Here is a 16,708-nt window from a genome sequence, read left to right as displayed (position 1 = left end):
TTTGAAGATGCTTCCTGCCCTCCTGGTTGGACTTGGTTTGGAGGTCGCTGTTTCATCGTTAACAGCAGCATGAAGACCTGGACTGATGCTGAGGTACATCAGGAAATAACAGCAGCTGTCGCTGCATCACTGATGATATAAAGAGTTTCTGTCTTTGACTGATTTTAAATGCATTCTCACACTTTTCATCTTCTGTGCACCTCATCTTCCTCCTCAGAGTTCCTGTCAGACACTCGGTGGACATCTGGCCTCATTCCACAGCACAGCTGAGTACACCTTCATCAGAGAGCTCACTCGCACAGCAGCAGGGTCGTATCCAACAGCTTGGGTTGGAGGCAACGACAGAGAGACTGTAAGTGTTTCATAGATAAAGAGGATGAGCTGCAGCTGTTTCTGATATTTCATATGTTTCTCTTCATATTCAGCAGTTTGATTCAAAGGTCAACATGTGACAGACTGATTAATCAGGACTTTGTTCCTGGAGACAGATGTTGCTGTTGACTTGACTTTTCTTTTCATTTTTTACCTGCACAAACAAAATGAACCTTCATTGTGTTCGAGTGGTGTAAGAGGTCTCATGTCTGCACTCTCAGCATAGATGCATCAAAGTATATCAGAACAAACTGAACTTTATTCTTCCAGGAAAATGTGTGGAAGTGGAGTGATGGTTCCCAGTTTGACTTCAGAAACTGGGGCAAACGACTACCTGACAACTCTGGAGGAGGAGAAGATTGTATGGAGATAAACTATGATGGTACAAACTGAAAGTGGGCCTGTTGATGAAATGTGTTTGGTTTTTATATTGATTGAAGTCATGTGATCTTAGGTCTTTATAAGAACTGTGTTTGTTCTTTTTACATTAGAGAAGAAGAAAACATTTACTGCACAGACCTCTGATTTTATTTCTTCATTTTGATTCTTTACAGGAGGAGATTTTCTCAATGACTCAGGGTGTAACTCACAGAGAGGGTTTGTTTGTGTCAGAGGTCCATAACTGCTCCTTCGTGTCCTGACACGTCTGACATGATGATGTCACCGCCTCACTGCTGATGTCACTTCCAGCAGGATGTCAAGCCTCGATGACATCACTGCTGGATTCTGTTGATAAATATGATTTCATATCACAATAAACAGGAAAATAAATTCAATAAAATTTAAAGGAACTGAAATGTTGACCTGAAAGTGAGTCATTCATGCTTCAAATCATCATCTGATCATTTTAATAAACCTCAAAATGCTTTCTGTCTCCCTGCAGCTCTGATGGAAAAATATGTGTGACATAAATACACCATCAGTACTTCTGATCCTGGGATCTCATCACCTGATGCTGATAACGCAGTTATGTTTAAATCTGAAGAAAAGAATAAGCTTAATCGTATTTGTGTAAAATTATATATTTATCTTTTTTTTGCAACTTTACCAGCTTTACTTATAAAGCACTTTAACACAAAACCAGAGATCACAAAGTGCTGCACATATACAAATAGCATAAACAAACAACAACAACAAATGAAATGATTAAATAAAATAATAAAACATGTTAAAAAAGTCATATTGAGTCAGCCCCTTACAAGAGCAAATAAATGTGTCTTAAGAAGAGTTTTAAACTCAGAAAGAGAAGAGGCCTGTCTTACATGCACGCTCACGTCTGCATCTACTGACTGAAACCAGCCCACTGAGGAACAATGGGCTGGGGGGTCAGTTCCTTCATCACAATTATGCAAATTCTCATGACCACTGATCAACAACCACTGATCAATAACCATGAGTCCCATTCACAGAGAGCTGGGGAATGGCTGCAATCACAGCATGTAAGATGGTGACAGATGTAAATGGCCTCCTTGACTCCGCCCTCAAACCAGCGTTCCTCCCTGTCCAGGGTGTGAACATCATAGCCAGTGGTGTAATGTGATTATTTTGTTCCAGTTAAAAGACGCGCTGCAGCAGTTTGCACCACCTGCAGACATCTAAAGGATGCATCACTAACCCCACAGTAAAGTGCGTTACAGTAATCCAGCCTAGATGTAACAAAGGCAGGATTACAGTCTCAAAAAGCTGCTTTGGTAAGATGGGCTTTATTTTGGCTGTCACAGATGAAAGAAGCTTGATGTCAGGTTTATATAGTGGATTGTCATTTATGCTTAGAAATATCTTCTCATATATGCTCAGAGTTTTATCATCAATGTCATGTTGGTCATGCACACCCACACCCTGGGGGCATGGGAGAGGTCGTACCCCCCCCACACACACACACGCACACACTTACACAACGCACAGGCAAGGTACTCTGTGTATGTATGTATACGTGATATGTTAATGAACCTATGTCTATTCATGTAACCTCAATAAAAGAGCCGTGTTACGGGGGAGCGGACGAGAGTCTGACGGAGGTCAAGTGGGTGGACGACACTTCCAGGCAGGCCTCCGTCATGCATGAGTAACACAAAGAACTTTCCCTACTTGTGTCTTGCTTTTGCTGTGTAGTAAATTGTCTTGAACGTTGCAGCGAATGGGTTTAAGCTACAAACCACTTGATCTTACAAAAGCAGTGACCTAAACTTTCCCAAATGAACAAACATTAACAGAATGTGACGTCATGCTCACGTATACGTACTGTACTGGTCATCATAAATAGGGCTGTAATACCACTTTGTACCACCAGATGGGGGAAAATTCATGGAACCTTTATTAAACCATTAAAAATTAAAAGGTAAAAAAAGCCTGTAACTATGTTTTTGCTGTAATCACAGATGCGACAAATAAGAACAATAAATACAGGACAGAGGTGGGGGGGTGGGGGGGTTATATACACAAATACAACCAATAAAATTACAGTTACTGTGAAGCACAGGATACATGACTGAAGATCTGTGTGTGTGTGTGTGTGTGTGTGTGTGTGTGTGTGTGTGTGTGTGTGTGTGTGTGTGTGTGTGTGTGTGTGTGTGTGTGTGTGTGTGTGTGTGCTGTTAAAGTGCAGCAGGTTCCACTTCACCACTCTAACTGCTGATCCAGTTTTCTAAACTGGAGTTGTGAGAGATGTGACTGTCAGAATTTCTGCTGGTGGACACAGCTGAGCGATTTTTAGTAGGTCGCTGATTCTTTCAGTTCCTCTGGCAGGTCGTTCAGGCAAAAACACGGTCACCTGTAGCTAAAAGGACCCACATGAGGACCTGAGGGGGCAAACTGGCTCATATGGGGAAACACTGCTGCTGTTCAGGATGCAGACAGACTCAGACAGGAGTTTAAAGGGATAAGTGAAAGCTGGAGGTGAGAGAGCGACTCTTCGTGCACAGTAGAACAAAGAGGAGGCGGCTGCAGTGGCTCAGTCTGCAGAAGATAAATGTGAATGACCTCAGAACAGGAGATTTTTATGTTGTGTGAAAGTTAAATATTAATCAGACTGAACCTGAACGTCTGCCAACAGGTTTACCTTTGTGTTTTTTGGATTGAGCAGAAAAAACTCTATTTTATTCTATTGTAATCTTTTATCATAGCCACTTAATTTTATGCAGATATTAAAATAAAATCATGTGACCAATTCTTTGTGTATTTTAGTGTAAACAGTACAATTGTATATGATATAAATTACTTTGGATTTAAGATTTTCTATATTTGACATTTTTACTCTTTAACATGTTTTTGATTCACTTTTTCCTTCCGACTCTTTTGCTGCTGTAACAGGTGAATTTTCCAGTGTGAGATTAAATAATGTTATTGTATCTTAATCAGTCTGAATAATGAGATGAAAAGTGTGGTATTTAATATCAGAATAAGGAAATATACATTTATGGATGACACAAACAGATTAATGTTGCTGTGATGACCGCTAGCTGTAAACAGCAATAATCAGAGCTCTACAAACAGCTGATAACTAGAAACGTGGAGCTTCTAGTAATCGTCTCCATCTAGATCAGAGATGTCAAAGTCATCTTGCATGGTGGGCCACATACAGCCTGCTGATCGACCACTGAAAGTCGTCTTTGTGTCTCCACATTTAATCCTGAGACATCTTAATATAAGAAAAAGACGTTCATACTGAGAGAGACAGAAAAGATGCTGCACTTGAACTCATCACTTTGTCAAGGGAGAGATGAGTGAGTGAGTGAGGGAGGGGTTAGAGAGGGCTGTCTCTCCGTTCAAAGTCAATGAGACTTTATCACCAGAAAAGGTGGAACATTTCAGAAAGGGTAGAAAGCTGCTGAGGAGCGCAGCATCAACAGCAATGAACTCGAAGGAAAATGACGACTTTATTAACACACGGTGCATCTTCTCTTTCAAGGCTACCATCCCTGTGCGCTCACGTGGTCAGTGGCGTGATGACTGAGCGTCCTTTATTTACAGTGGAGCTTACAAAATGATATTTAATGTCCACATTTTTGCACCTCTGTCGACTCACAGGGTTTTTAGCTAAAGCAATCGTTTGCTGGTTGTCCTCATACAACACTGTTTGTGTGTATTTCACCTAAACCTCCAAAATCTTCTCTAAATATAAACACTCTTGCATTGTAGAAGCCAGGGCCATATACTCTCCTTCACAGGTAGAGAGCGCCATAGTGGGCTGTTTCTGTCACGGTCTGCAGTCCGCGCCCCGGCACCAGACTACCAGGTGGGCCAGCAGGTATGGCTCTCGACCAAGCATGTTTCTCTCAGAACTGAATCTAAGAAGCTTGGTTCGGTTCATTGGCCCGTTTCCTGTCCAAGCTGTATCGAACCCAGTGACGGTTCGGTTGAGCCTGCCTCGTAACGTGCGCACTCACAATGTTTTTCATGTCTCACAGGTGAGGCCTGTTCGGACCAGCCCGCCCTTCAAACTATTTTTATTAGCATTCACAGCTACAAGAGGCTAAGGTTACATTTATCTGTTTTAGGGTTTGATCGCTGATTCACCTCCGTGGCAACTCGCCCAGCCTTAATTGGAGAATCAAGACGCCTGCCTAGCCGCTGTTGTGAGGGCTCCTCCTCGGTGGAGCCTGCTGTCTTGTCTTGTCTTGTCTATCTTGTCTTATCCTGTTTTATCCTGTCGTGAGACTGTTTTTATTAAGTAGGCCTACCTTTTCCTGGTTCGCCTGGTTTTATTCTATTTTATTCTGGACTGTTGCTTGTACCCACGCTTCTGTGATCGGGCTGAGGTGGTCCTCTGCCCGAGTGTCGTGCCGGAAATTTTGAATCGCCTCCGTTGCTGGTCTCAGCCTGTGGGCAGCCAGACCAACTTGCGACTGAGGCTTGGACAACTACTACCAGCAGGAGTGGTAGTTTGACCCGTGGGGCATAAGCCTGCCAGTGTGTGTGTGTGTGTGTGTGTGTGTGCATGTGCGATTTCTTTTATTACACTTATTGAAGTGTGTTTTAGTTTTTTTATGATCTGTAGCGAGCCAGACGCTCAGTGTCCTTTTATCCCTTTAACGTATTTTTCTGTGTTTTATTTCAGTGCACGGAGGACGTGGCAGTGGCCCTGGGACCTCAGGTGGTGGGTCGTTTTCACCCTTTCTTTTGTACAGCACCGGGTGGGCTGCAGTGATTTTCTTTTTGTGTGATTTTCTTTTGGGTCCATGGCTGCTGGTAAGTCCAAGTTCCAACATTGTGTTATTGTACTTCTAGGACACTGTCAACAAAGACGCTACATTTTGTTCTCCTAATATTTTATTCTTTATTTCTTTTACTATAAATAAAACTGTTTTAATATTGGAGCCAACCTGCCTCAGTGTGCATCCTTGAATCTGTGCGGCCTCTTTTTATTCTTTTTATCTATTTTTCTTAAACATATATTTCCTGGGGGTGGAATTCCCCTAGGTGGCGCTGTCATTTTATTATTTCTTTTAGAACCCCGCCGACCACTTGGTCACACACATTTGAACTGTTGTCACCTTGCTGCACTGTAAATAAACGCACTGTCTTTACTTCTGAGCTCCGCGCCTGAGTCCACTCTCTAACTGATGTTTTTCCAACGAGCTGATTTCATTACAGCTTTCGACCCATGGACCGAAACACTTTCGACTTTGTGAGTTAGAACAAAGATTTTCAATGCAAATCAGAATATTTTCCATACAAATGTGTTCCCAGCTGTACTCCTGCCGCACCCTGTCTATTGCCGTCAACTGGCAATGGGTTTGCATGTAGATCACAGGATTTATTCAAACATTGCACGACAACTAAAAGGAGTCTTGGAAAAAGCTGCACAGGAAATGCATCTCACTCATTTAGAGGTTCATCATTTAACCAGGAAAAATAATCCCTCCAAGTGACTTTGTGGGTCCTGAATAATCAGGCCCCATCTTATCCTGATGACCTTACAGTGCCGTACGACAAATAGAGCACTTCGCTCTCAGACTGCTGGTTCACATGTGATTGCTCCATACAATGGGAAGCAGAGCCTTCAGCTTTCAATTCAGTTGAGTTTGAATACATTTTATTTATACAGCGCCAAATCACAACAGCAGTCGTCTCAAGGCAATTTATATTGCAAAGTAGATCCTATGGTAAAAAGAGAAAACCCCAAGGATCATATGACCCCCTATGAGCAAGCACATTGGTGACAGTGGGAAGGAAAAACTCCCTTTTAACAGGAAGAAACCTCCGGCAGAACCAGGCTCAGGGAGGGGCGGGGCCATCTGCTGTGATTGGTTGGGGTGAGAGAAGGAAGACAGGATAAAGACATGCTGTGGAAGAGAGACAGAGATTAATAACACCTAATAAAGAGAGGTGTACAAACACATAGTGAGTGAAGAAGAAACATTCAGTGCAGCGTCATCCTCCCTTAGATAAGCAGTCCCTATTGCAGCTTATCTAAGGGAGGATTCAGGGTCACGTGATCCAACCGTGGGTGTGTTTGGTGAAGGGGGATGTGGGCACATCATGGCCGGCGTGTCCCTGATTTCATTTCTGGTGAAATATTCTGGTTTGCTGCAAGGCTCTGCTCCTTTGTTCTTCAGGTAATTTGCATCATGTTAAAGTGAGCAGAGCCAAGTTTATGTAACCTTTCATTTAGTGCTGTTAACTCTATGTTTGGTCTGCAAAGGAAAATGTTCTCATTGTTGTGTTTTACATGTTTTTAAAATAAATTACAGCTTTAATCCAAACAGTGTAAATAGAGTCCTCCTCACTGGAATCCAGATGTTCTAACATGCTGCTCTGCTTCAGGCTGAGCAGCACAGGATACGGTTGCAACACACATTGCCTAATTTCATTTCATTTCTTAATTTCGTGTTGTCCCTCAATACTCTTCTCTCCTCTGTGTGGTCTCAGAGAGTCCTCGTATTCGGTTTGCTTCACTCCTGTCCTGTTATGTGATTGTCATGCTTAACATGTGAGTTTCCAACAATAGAAGATGAGTCTTCAGTTCAAGCCTGACATCCTGGATTCTGGGTTTTAATGGTGAAAGGAAATGGCATCTTACTAATTTAGATGATCACCTTTTATTCCTTTAACGTATTTTTCTGTGTTTTATTTCAGTGCACGGAGGACGTGGCAGTGGCCCTGGGACCTCAGGTGGTGGGTCGCTTTCACACTTTCTTTTGTACAGCACCGGGTGGGCTGCAGTGATTTTCTTTTTGTGTGATTTTCTTTTGGGTCCACGGCTGCTGGTAAGTCCAAGTTCCAACCTTGTTTTATTGTAGTTTTAGGACACTGTCAACAAAGACGCTACATTTTCTTCTCCTAATATTTTATTCTTTATTTCTTTTACTATAAATAAAACTGTTTTAATATTGGAGCCAACCTGCCTCAGTGTGCATCCTTGAATCTGTGCGGCCTCTTTTTATTCTTTTTATCTATTTTTCTTAAACATATATTTCCTGGGGGTGGAATTCCCCTAGGTGGCGCTGTCATTTTATTATTTCTTTTAGAACCCCGCCGACCACTTGGTCACACACATTTGAACTGTTGTCACTTTGCTGCACTGTAAATAAACGCACTGTCTTTACTTCTGAGCTCCACGCCTGAGTCCACTCTTTAACTGATGTTTTTCCAACGAGCTGATTTCATTGCAGCTTTTGACCCATGGACTGAAACACTTTCGACTTTGCGAGTTAGAACAAAGATTTTCCATACAAATCAGAATATTTTCCATACAAATGTGTTCCCAGCTGTACTCCTGCCGCACCCTGTCTATTACCGTCAACTGGCAATGGGTTTGCATGTAGATCACAGGATTTATTCAAACATTGCACGACAACTAAAAGGAGTCTTGGAAAAAGCTGCACAGGAAATGCACTCATTTAGAGGTTCATCATTTAACCAGGAAAAATAATCCCTCCAAGTGACTTTGTGGGTCCTGAATAATCAGGCCCCATCTTATCCTGATGACCTTACAGTGCCGTACGACAAATAGAGCACTTCGCTCTCAGACTGCTGGTTCACATGTGATTGCTCCATACAATGGGAAGCAGAGCCTTCAGCTTTCAATTCAGTTGAGTTTGAATACATTTTATTTATACAGCACCAAATCACAACAGCAGTCGTCTCAAGGCAATTTATATTGTAAAGTAGATCCTATGGTAAAAAGAGAAAATCCCAAGAATCATATGACCCCCTATGAGCAAGCACATTGGCGACAGTGGGAAGGAAAAACTCCCTTTTAACAGGAAGAAACCTCCGGCAGAACCAGGCTCAGGGAGGGGCGGGGCCATCTGCTGCGACCGGTTGGGGTGAGAGAAGGAAGACAGGATAAAGACATGCTGTGGAAGAGAGACAGAGGTTAATAACAGATATGATTCAATGCAGAGAGGTCTGTTAACACAAAGTGAGTGAGAAAGGTGTGTAGGTGGTTGTGGGTGTGTGTGGGTGTGTGTATGTTCAGTCCACGTGTTAACGTGGGTCAGATGTCAGGAGGCAGAGTTCAGGAGTCTGACAGCTGTGGGGAAGAAGCTGTTCCGGTACCTGGTGGTCTTAGTCCGGAGGCTCCTGTAGCGCCTCCCAGAGGGCAGGAGGGTGAAGAGTCCATGTGATGGGTGACTGGGGTCTTTGATGATTTTCCCAGCCCTTTTCAGACACCGCTTCCTGTAGATGTCTTTTATGGCAGGAAGTGGTGCTCCGGCGATGCGCTGGGCAGTTTTCACGACCCTCTGCAACGCCTTCCGGTCCGAGACAGAGCAGTTCCCGTACCAGACTGTTATACAGTTGGTCAGGATGCTCTCGATGGTGCAACGATAGAAGTTCACCAGGATGTCTGAGGACAGGTGGTTCTTCCTCAGAGTCCTCAAGAAGAAGAGGCGCTGGTGAGCCTTCTTGACCCGCTTGGAGCAGTTGGTCGTCCAGGTGAGATCCTCGGAGATGTGGACTCCCAGGAACTTGAAGCTGCTCACACGCTCCACAGCCGTCCCCTTAATGTGGATGGGTGGATGTGGGTCAGCATTCCTCCTGTAGTCCACGATGAGCTCCTTGGTCTTCTCGGTGTTAAGCAGCAGGTTGTTTCTGTCGCACCACTCAGCCAGACGATCCACCTCCCACCTAATCCAAAATGCTGTATTTCTCCTGTATTGGCTTCCCTTCATTGGCTTCCTGTTAAATCCAGAATTGAATGTAAAATCCTGCTCCTCACATACAAGGTCTTAAATAATCAGGCCCCATCTTATCTTAATGACCTTGTAGTACCATATCACCCTATTAGAGCACTTTGCTCTCACTCTGCAGGCCTACTTGTTGTTCCTGGAGTGTTTGGTCCTAACTATATGCTTTAGCAAAAAGGAAAGTTAAAAGTAGAGATAGTGTCTGTCTCCTGAATCCAAACTGGAAGCTGGTTCCACAGAAGAGGGGCCTGAAAACTGAAGGCTCTGCCTCCCATTCTACTTTTAAATTTTTCCTCATGAAGTTTTTTTTTGTGTGTGTTTTTCAGAATTCACTTTTCAGACTTTGGAGCATTATTAGCCAAATATTCGACGGTTGTACGGAGTCCTTTCTTTTTTAGAGTTGGCATGGCCTTTTTCAACAACACACTGAAACACAGGTGTAATGGCGTTTTCAGCTTCAGGTTTCCTGGATGATGATTTGGGTGTTTATGAAGGCCCTGTTCTCTCTGTGCTCCAAACCCTTAGTACAATGGTGCAGCTGCCATACAATGGCATGTTGTGTTTTTCAGGAACTTTCAACAGTTCTTCACACAGTCACAGTCAATGGAAACCTCTCTTTAAACACTTACAGTATAATACTGTTGACTCAGCATCACAAACACTGTCTCGTTTGTGTTCTCTGACCAGAGAGACATGTGGAGATGTTCCATGTAAATATGAATATTTTCCATACAAATATATTCCTGCTGTGTTCCTGCTGCACCCTGTTTTACATGTTGTTTATTCACATCCTGGTTTTTTCTTTTTCTCATACTTTTTCCATTCCAAGCATCCAACATCCTGCACGTGAGAAGGAGGATACTCTGCTTTTCCATTGGCTGTGCTTTGCATGTACATCACAGGTGTTACTGAAACAGAGTGAATCCAGCAGCTCTGTGTTTGATCCTCCATCAGCTCAGCTCTTCACTGTAATCCAGATCTCCTAACATGATGCTCTGCTCCGGACTCAGCAGCACACTGTGTGAGTACAACACACTGATAATCCTTTATTTATACATGAAATCAGCTGCACATGTTCAGTCTAATCCTTTTCTAGCTTTCCACTGTGCTGTACTGTGACATGCTTTTCTTTCTGCTTTATTGGATCAGTTCATCTAACATCCTAAATACATGTTTGCATCACCTCAGCAGGACAGTTAGGCTTCACAGAGTCCTGAGAGCAATTCATGGCTGATCATTTACTTTGAAGAGTTGAAGTCAAACTGAACACAAATAAGTTTATTGACAAAAGTTGGAAAGATGAAGAGAATAAATGTGTCATTGAAATCTGCTGTTTAGAAAGAGTTTTCAAAGAATCCAGGTGTGAATGAAAGCAGCAGCTTTCTCCTGTTTGGTTTTCATTTCTGTTTCATGTTTTGAGGTGAATTCAACTTGATATCAAACACACAGTCTGACACTGAGCTTTCTTTCTGTCTCTTTCAGTGCTGGCAGCAACCTGTTCACTCATCACTTCAGGTAAATGCTGTTTTACTGCTTCTTATATTTTGGTCACAAAGAGCCTTTCTGTGAACTTTCTCATTATTAGAGCTCACCTCTTCTTCTTCTGTCTGTAACTACTAAATATTGTATTTGTGTGATCTAAAATCTAAACTCTATCCTTCACACACACCTTTTTAAAATCTTATTTCTGTTCCCAGTGAAAATGAAATGAAACCTGTCTGGTGGCTGCTGGGCGGGTGGGGGGGGGGGGGGGGTTCTGGATGTTGTGGGGCTCCTTGTTGACATGTGAGGAAATCAGGGATAGAGGCTTTGGATTGCAATCCTTTAAATCAATCTTGATTTAAAGCAGACCTTCTCAAAGTGTGGGGCCCGCCCCCTAGGGGGGGCGCAGAGCCATTGCAGGGGGGGCGCGGTATGAAAAGGGGGGGGGGACAAACCGCTTGGACACTGCTAGCACGGGGCGGCCACAGAAACGCAAAGCAGGAGATGAAGCGTCGCTGAATATGTTTCCAAACCAACTTCATTCTGAGACAAAGACTAGAAAATCTGGTGAAGCAAATCTGCCCTTTGGCTTCACCTGCACAGGTGCTGAGGTAGGTCTCCCTGCAGAACTGGTTTCCCCTGCGTCGGGAGCAGCGCTGGGCTCTTCAAATCACGGACAAACAGGATCCCACATTCTTGATCTTTAGTTCACAAACACTTGTTGTAATGACTAACTGCTCCTGACATGTTGGAGATGTTTGCTCTTTATACAGTAAAGTTACAGCGGGATACAAATAACATCAGGCTGATCCTGCCACAGTTTGTTCCCCGGTTCAAATCACGGACTAACAGGATCCCACAGCTGTTTATGTTTTTGAACACATTTTGCACAGAGAGGCGTTTTTTGACAAATGTATTGATGCAATGTTGAATATAGACAGATATATAATAACATAATAGATATTATGTCTCTGCACTCTTTACAAACTGTGATCTTTGTTGTCCACCCTGGAGCTAAATCAGCCAGCAGCTTCAGCAGACAGAGGTTACTGTAAGCTTCGCTGACACTAACCGTGTTTCACATCCATCAGGGAAAACTAAAGTAAGATGAGGGACCAGCTGTAGCTTCACCTTCAGCAAGAAAATGATCAACACATTCCCCATTAATTTATCAGAAATGTACAATTTATTTTTTATTTCAGGCTTTGTCAGAGCTTCCGTTCCTCCTCCTGTGACCCCCATATCCACAGGGAGAGTGGTCACCTCTAACGGCCTCAGTGTTCATCGCCTGAGCTGTGGTAAGATGGAAAATAGAGTCCAAGAATTCACTGCAGATCAAATTCAGACTCTCAGGCTAAATTAAACAAACTTAACAAGTATTGGATGAACTGTTTATAGTTTACAGCCTTTTTATGCACAGCTGCTTATTTTCAGTTTAAATTGTATTTTCCTGATCAACAAACCAACAGTGCATTTATTCTTTCAAAAAAGCTCTGAGGATGTTGGACTGTGTATAAAAGTTCAGAAACATTTGATGTAGATTAGAAACAAAAACACTGACTTAAAGTTTCCTCCTTAATCAGAGTTAATGTAATATCCACTGTGGTGGTGTACAGAGGTACAATCCTCATTATTTATGGATCTGCAGCATCTGAGTCTGAAACTGAAGCCTGAAACCTGGATTATTGCATGTTGTGTTGAGTTGTTCCTTTTCTCTCATACTGTGTCTGTATAACAGTGGGTGGAATGATCATTGTGAGGTCAGCTGTGTACAGATGTAGAGGTGGAGTAACCTGGTCTCACGGTGACACTGAGAACAACGTGAGGAACAGGTGAGCACTGTGGGATGGTAGAAGTGAGCCTTTGATTCAAAAGAAGAAACAAACTAAAACCTGTTGAACAGCTTTACTCAAACTAACAGGAAGTAAATGATTACCTGAAAGTAACTTGTTTCATATCTTTGAGCTGAAAACCAGCTGTTTCTGTCTCCCTGCAGCTGTGATGGAAAAACCGAGTGTGACATACAGTCAAACATTACTTATGATCCTGGAGTCTGCAAATACCTGGAGACCACCTACGACTGCTTCACACGTAACGACTCTGTTAAACCTGTGATTAGAAATGACTGATGAACCCAATCTGTACATGAATGATTACAGTTTCTATGGGATCTGTGTAACATGTGAAGGATCTCAGGCAAACCTTCAGTGTGGTGAGAACACAGCTTCTCTTTCTTTGTACGTTTCTTGCAGTAAAAATATGTTTAGCTTTAGAAATTTGGCGCAGTTGATGGAAGCGACTTTTTACCAGAGTGGACAACTGTTGATCCAGTTTGAAGGAAGTATCCATGAAAACTCCAAGATTCCTAACAGCATCAGTGAGGCGGTTAGCAACAGGCCCCAGTGTGCCAGTCAGTTGTCCCAGAAGCATATTTCTATCAAAAACAATAATTCCGTCTTCTTTTCATTTAAGGGAAGAGAGTCACATAGTAACCAGTCTTTGACATCCCCACAGAGGATGTAGTGAAGATGAAACATCCCCAGTCAAGTGGAGGTAGATTTGAATATCATCAGCACAGCAATGAAAAGAGACATTATGTTTTTCAAAAATGGAGCCCAGGGGCAACATGTACAGAGAGAACAACACAGGACCCAGCACCGAGCCCTGGGGCACACCACAGCGAAGAGGGGCAGAAGAAGAGGAATGTTTACCCACTGTGACAGAGAAGGACTTCTCTGAAAGATATGATTTAAACCATGAAAGAACATTTCCTGTAAGGCCAACTACATGTTCTAACCTTGCCAAAAGAATATCATGATCGACCATGTCAAAGGTGACGTCAGATCTAATAGAAGTAAGACCGCAGAGCGCCCAGAGTCAGCGATTAGAAGGTCGTTGAAAACTCCTAGTAGGGCAGTTTGGGTGCTGTGACGCAGTTTAAATCCAGACTGGAATTCATCACTGATACTGTTTATCTCTAAATGTGTCTGTAGTTGCTGAAGCACTATTCAAATCAAATCAAATTGTATTTATACAGCACATATTCAAACAACAATAGTGTTTCACAGTCAGTAAAAGCAGGAGACAATTAAAACAAACAATAAAACAGGACAACAAACAATAGGTAACAACACAACAAGCTAGAACAGCCAACTGGTTAGAATCAAAAGCCAAAGTAAAAAGATAAGTTTTAAGACGTGATAGACTCGGCAGTACGAACATGAACAGGGAGGTTATTCTGGAGTCTGGGTGCCACGGTTGCAAGTGCCCGGTCTCCTCTCGACTACATTCGAGACCCAGGTTGTGATAGGAGCCTGTTTTCTCTAAAATGTGCTTTAAGTAATTTAAAGGAGGTTTGTGATTGTTGGAGCCTGTTCTCCACAGTCAAAGGTCCCTGATGGTAAAAGCACACTCACTGTTAGACTTAAACCTCGACCTTAAACAGGACCCACCGGAGGATCATGGGAGGTCAACATTCACGCTCTGCAGCTTTAAAGACCCAAATGTAATCAGTAGAAGTTAAAAGTGAAACATGCAAAATCACACAAACATGTGAATCTCTCTGTCCCGCTGTGGAGGCATCTGCTGTAAAATTAGAACATTAACTAAAGTAAATTATTATTAAACATTAATTACACTCAGTGTCACACTAAAGATTCACTGCTGCAGTGAGTCAGTTACAAAATTAACACATAAATGTGTGTGTTTCTTATTAAATCTTTTCTAAGCTGAAGTTCATGGTGAAGTTTCAGAAGTTATTTTTTCTTTTGAGGAACCATTAATCTGTTCACTGACCTTTTAACTTTGCAATCATGCTGCAGCTCCTTCCTGCCCTCCTGGTTGGACTTGGTTTGGAGGTCGCTGTTTCATCTTTAAAAGCAGCATGAAGACCTGGACTGATGCTGAGGTACATCAGGAAATAACAGCAGCTGTCGCTGCATCACTGATGATATAAAGACTTTCTGTCTTTGACTGATTTTAAATGCATTCTCACACTTTTCATCTTCTGTGCACCTCATCTTCCTCCTCAGAGTTCCTGTCAGACACTCGGTGGAAATCTGGCCTCATACCACAGCACAGCTGAGTACACCTTCATCAGAGAGCTCATTTACACAGCAGCAGGGTCGTATCCGACAACTTGGGTTGGAGGCAACGACAGAGAGACTGTAAGTGTTTCATAGATAAAGAGGATGAGCTGCAGCTGTTTCTGATATTTCATATGTTTCTCTTCATATTCAGCAGTTTGATTCAAAGGTCAACATGTGACAGACTGATTAATCAGGACTTTGTTCCTGGAGACAGATGTTGCTGTTGACTTGACTTTTCTTTTCATTTTTTACCTGCACAAACAAAATGAACCTTCATTGTGTTCGAGTGGTGTAAGAGGTCTCATGTCTGCACTCTCAGCATAGATGCATCAAAGTATATCAGAACAAACTGAACTTTATTCTTCCAGGAAACTGTGTGGAAGTGGAGTGATGGTTCCCAGTTTGACTTCACAAACTGGGGCAGTGGACAACCTGACAACTCTGGAGGAGATCAAGATTGTATGGAGATAAACCGTGGAGGTACAAACTGAAAGTGGGCCTGTTGATGAAATGTGTTTGGTTTTTATATTGATTGAAGTCATGTGATCTTAGGTCTTTATAAGAACTGTGTTTGTTCTTTTTACATTAGAGAAGAAGAAAACATTTACTGCACAGACCTCTGATTTTATTTCTTCATTTTGATTCTTTACAGGACGAGATTATGTCAACGACAAAGGGTGTGACTCACAGAGATGGTTTGTTTGTGTCAGAGGTCCATAACTGCTCCTTCGTGTCCTCACACGTCTGACATGATGATGTCACAGCCTCACTGCTGATGTCACTTCCAGCAGGATGTCAAGCCTCGATGACATCACTGCTGGATTCTGTTGATAAATATGATTTCATATCACAATAAACAGGAAAATAAATTCAATAAAATTTAAAGGAACTGAAATGTTGACCTGAAAGTGAGTCATTCATGCTTCAAATCATCATCTGATCATTTTAATAAACCTCAAAATGCTTTCTGTCTCCCTGCAGCTGTGATGGAAAAATATGTGTGACATAAATACACCATCAGTACTTCTGATCCTGGGATCTCGTTGATTGATGCTGACAACTTAACTTTAAATCTAAAGAAAAGCAAATATCGCAGTGAATTGATGCAACGTTTGCAGTGAGCCAGTTTTTTGTGTGTCTGAATTATTAATAGCCTTTGATATCATTGTTATTCATAGTTCCTGTCTCTGTGCCTCCTCTGTGCTGTGTCATGCTATGTTCTCGCGTCTGTTCGTCCCCAGTTCAAAAAGCGCAGCAGGTTCCACTTCAGCACTTTAACTGCTGTTTGCACTTGTGGGAACTGTGAGAATATAACTCCCCTCAGACGTGTCAAAGCAAAAGTAACGAGTCTGTTTTGAACATGTAAGCAGTAGAAAGTGCAGAAATTTGTGTACAAATGTGGGGAGTAAAAGTACACTGACAAAGTATTTGTATTTCATTACTTCCTTCTGGATCAGAGATGTCAAAGTCATCTTACATGGTGGGCCACATACAGCCTGCTTTGATCGACCAGTGAAAGTCGTCTTTGTGTCAGTTAAACAAGTTTAACTCTACATTTAATCCTGAAATATCTTAATATAAGAAAAAGAAGTTTCAGCAGCGTCTCAGTTTTTCTACATGATGAAGAAATGCTGC

The 16,708-nt window shown here is 42.4% G+C and overlaps 1 protein-coding gene across 1 annotated transcript in view; it reads left to right on the top strand.

Annotated features, from left to right (window-relative positions):
* Positions 1 to 15,972, top strand: part of LOC120728085 (rhamnose-binding lectin-like) — a 59,575-nt gene extending 43,603 nt beyond the window's left edge. The window contains exons 16-20 of the mRNA XM_040022785.1: positions 13,159 to 13,197; positions 14,807 to 14,892; positions 15,017 to 15,151; positions 15,442 to 15,553; positions 15,726 to 15,972. Of these exons, the coding sequence (XP_039878719.1) occupies positions 13,159 to 13,197; positions 14,807 to 14,892; positions 15,017 to 15,151; positions 15,442 to 15,553; positions 15,726 to 15,793 (440 nt within the window). The 3' untranslated portion in view covers positions 15,794 to 15,972. The remainder of the gene's footprint in view (positions 1 to 13,158; positions 13,198 to 14,806; positions 14,893 to 15,016; positions 15,152 to 15,441; positions 15,554 to 15,725) is intronic.
* Positions 15,973 to 16,708: the final 736 nt, after the last annotated feature.

Source organism: Simochromis diagramma, unplaced genomic scaffold, assembly GCF_900408965.1.
Source record: "Simochromis diagramma unplaced genomic scaffold, fSimDia1.1 OVJJ01000308.1, whole genome shotgun sequence".
NCBI classification, from domain to species: Eukaryota; Metazoa; Chordata; class Actinopteri; order Cichliformes; family Cichlidae; genus Simochromis; species Simochromis diagramma.
This window is presented reverse-complemented; position numbering and strand designations above follow the sequence as displayed.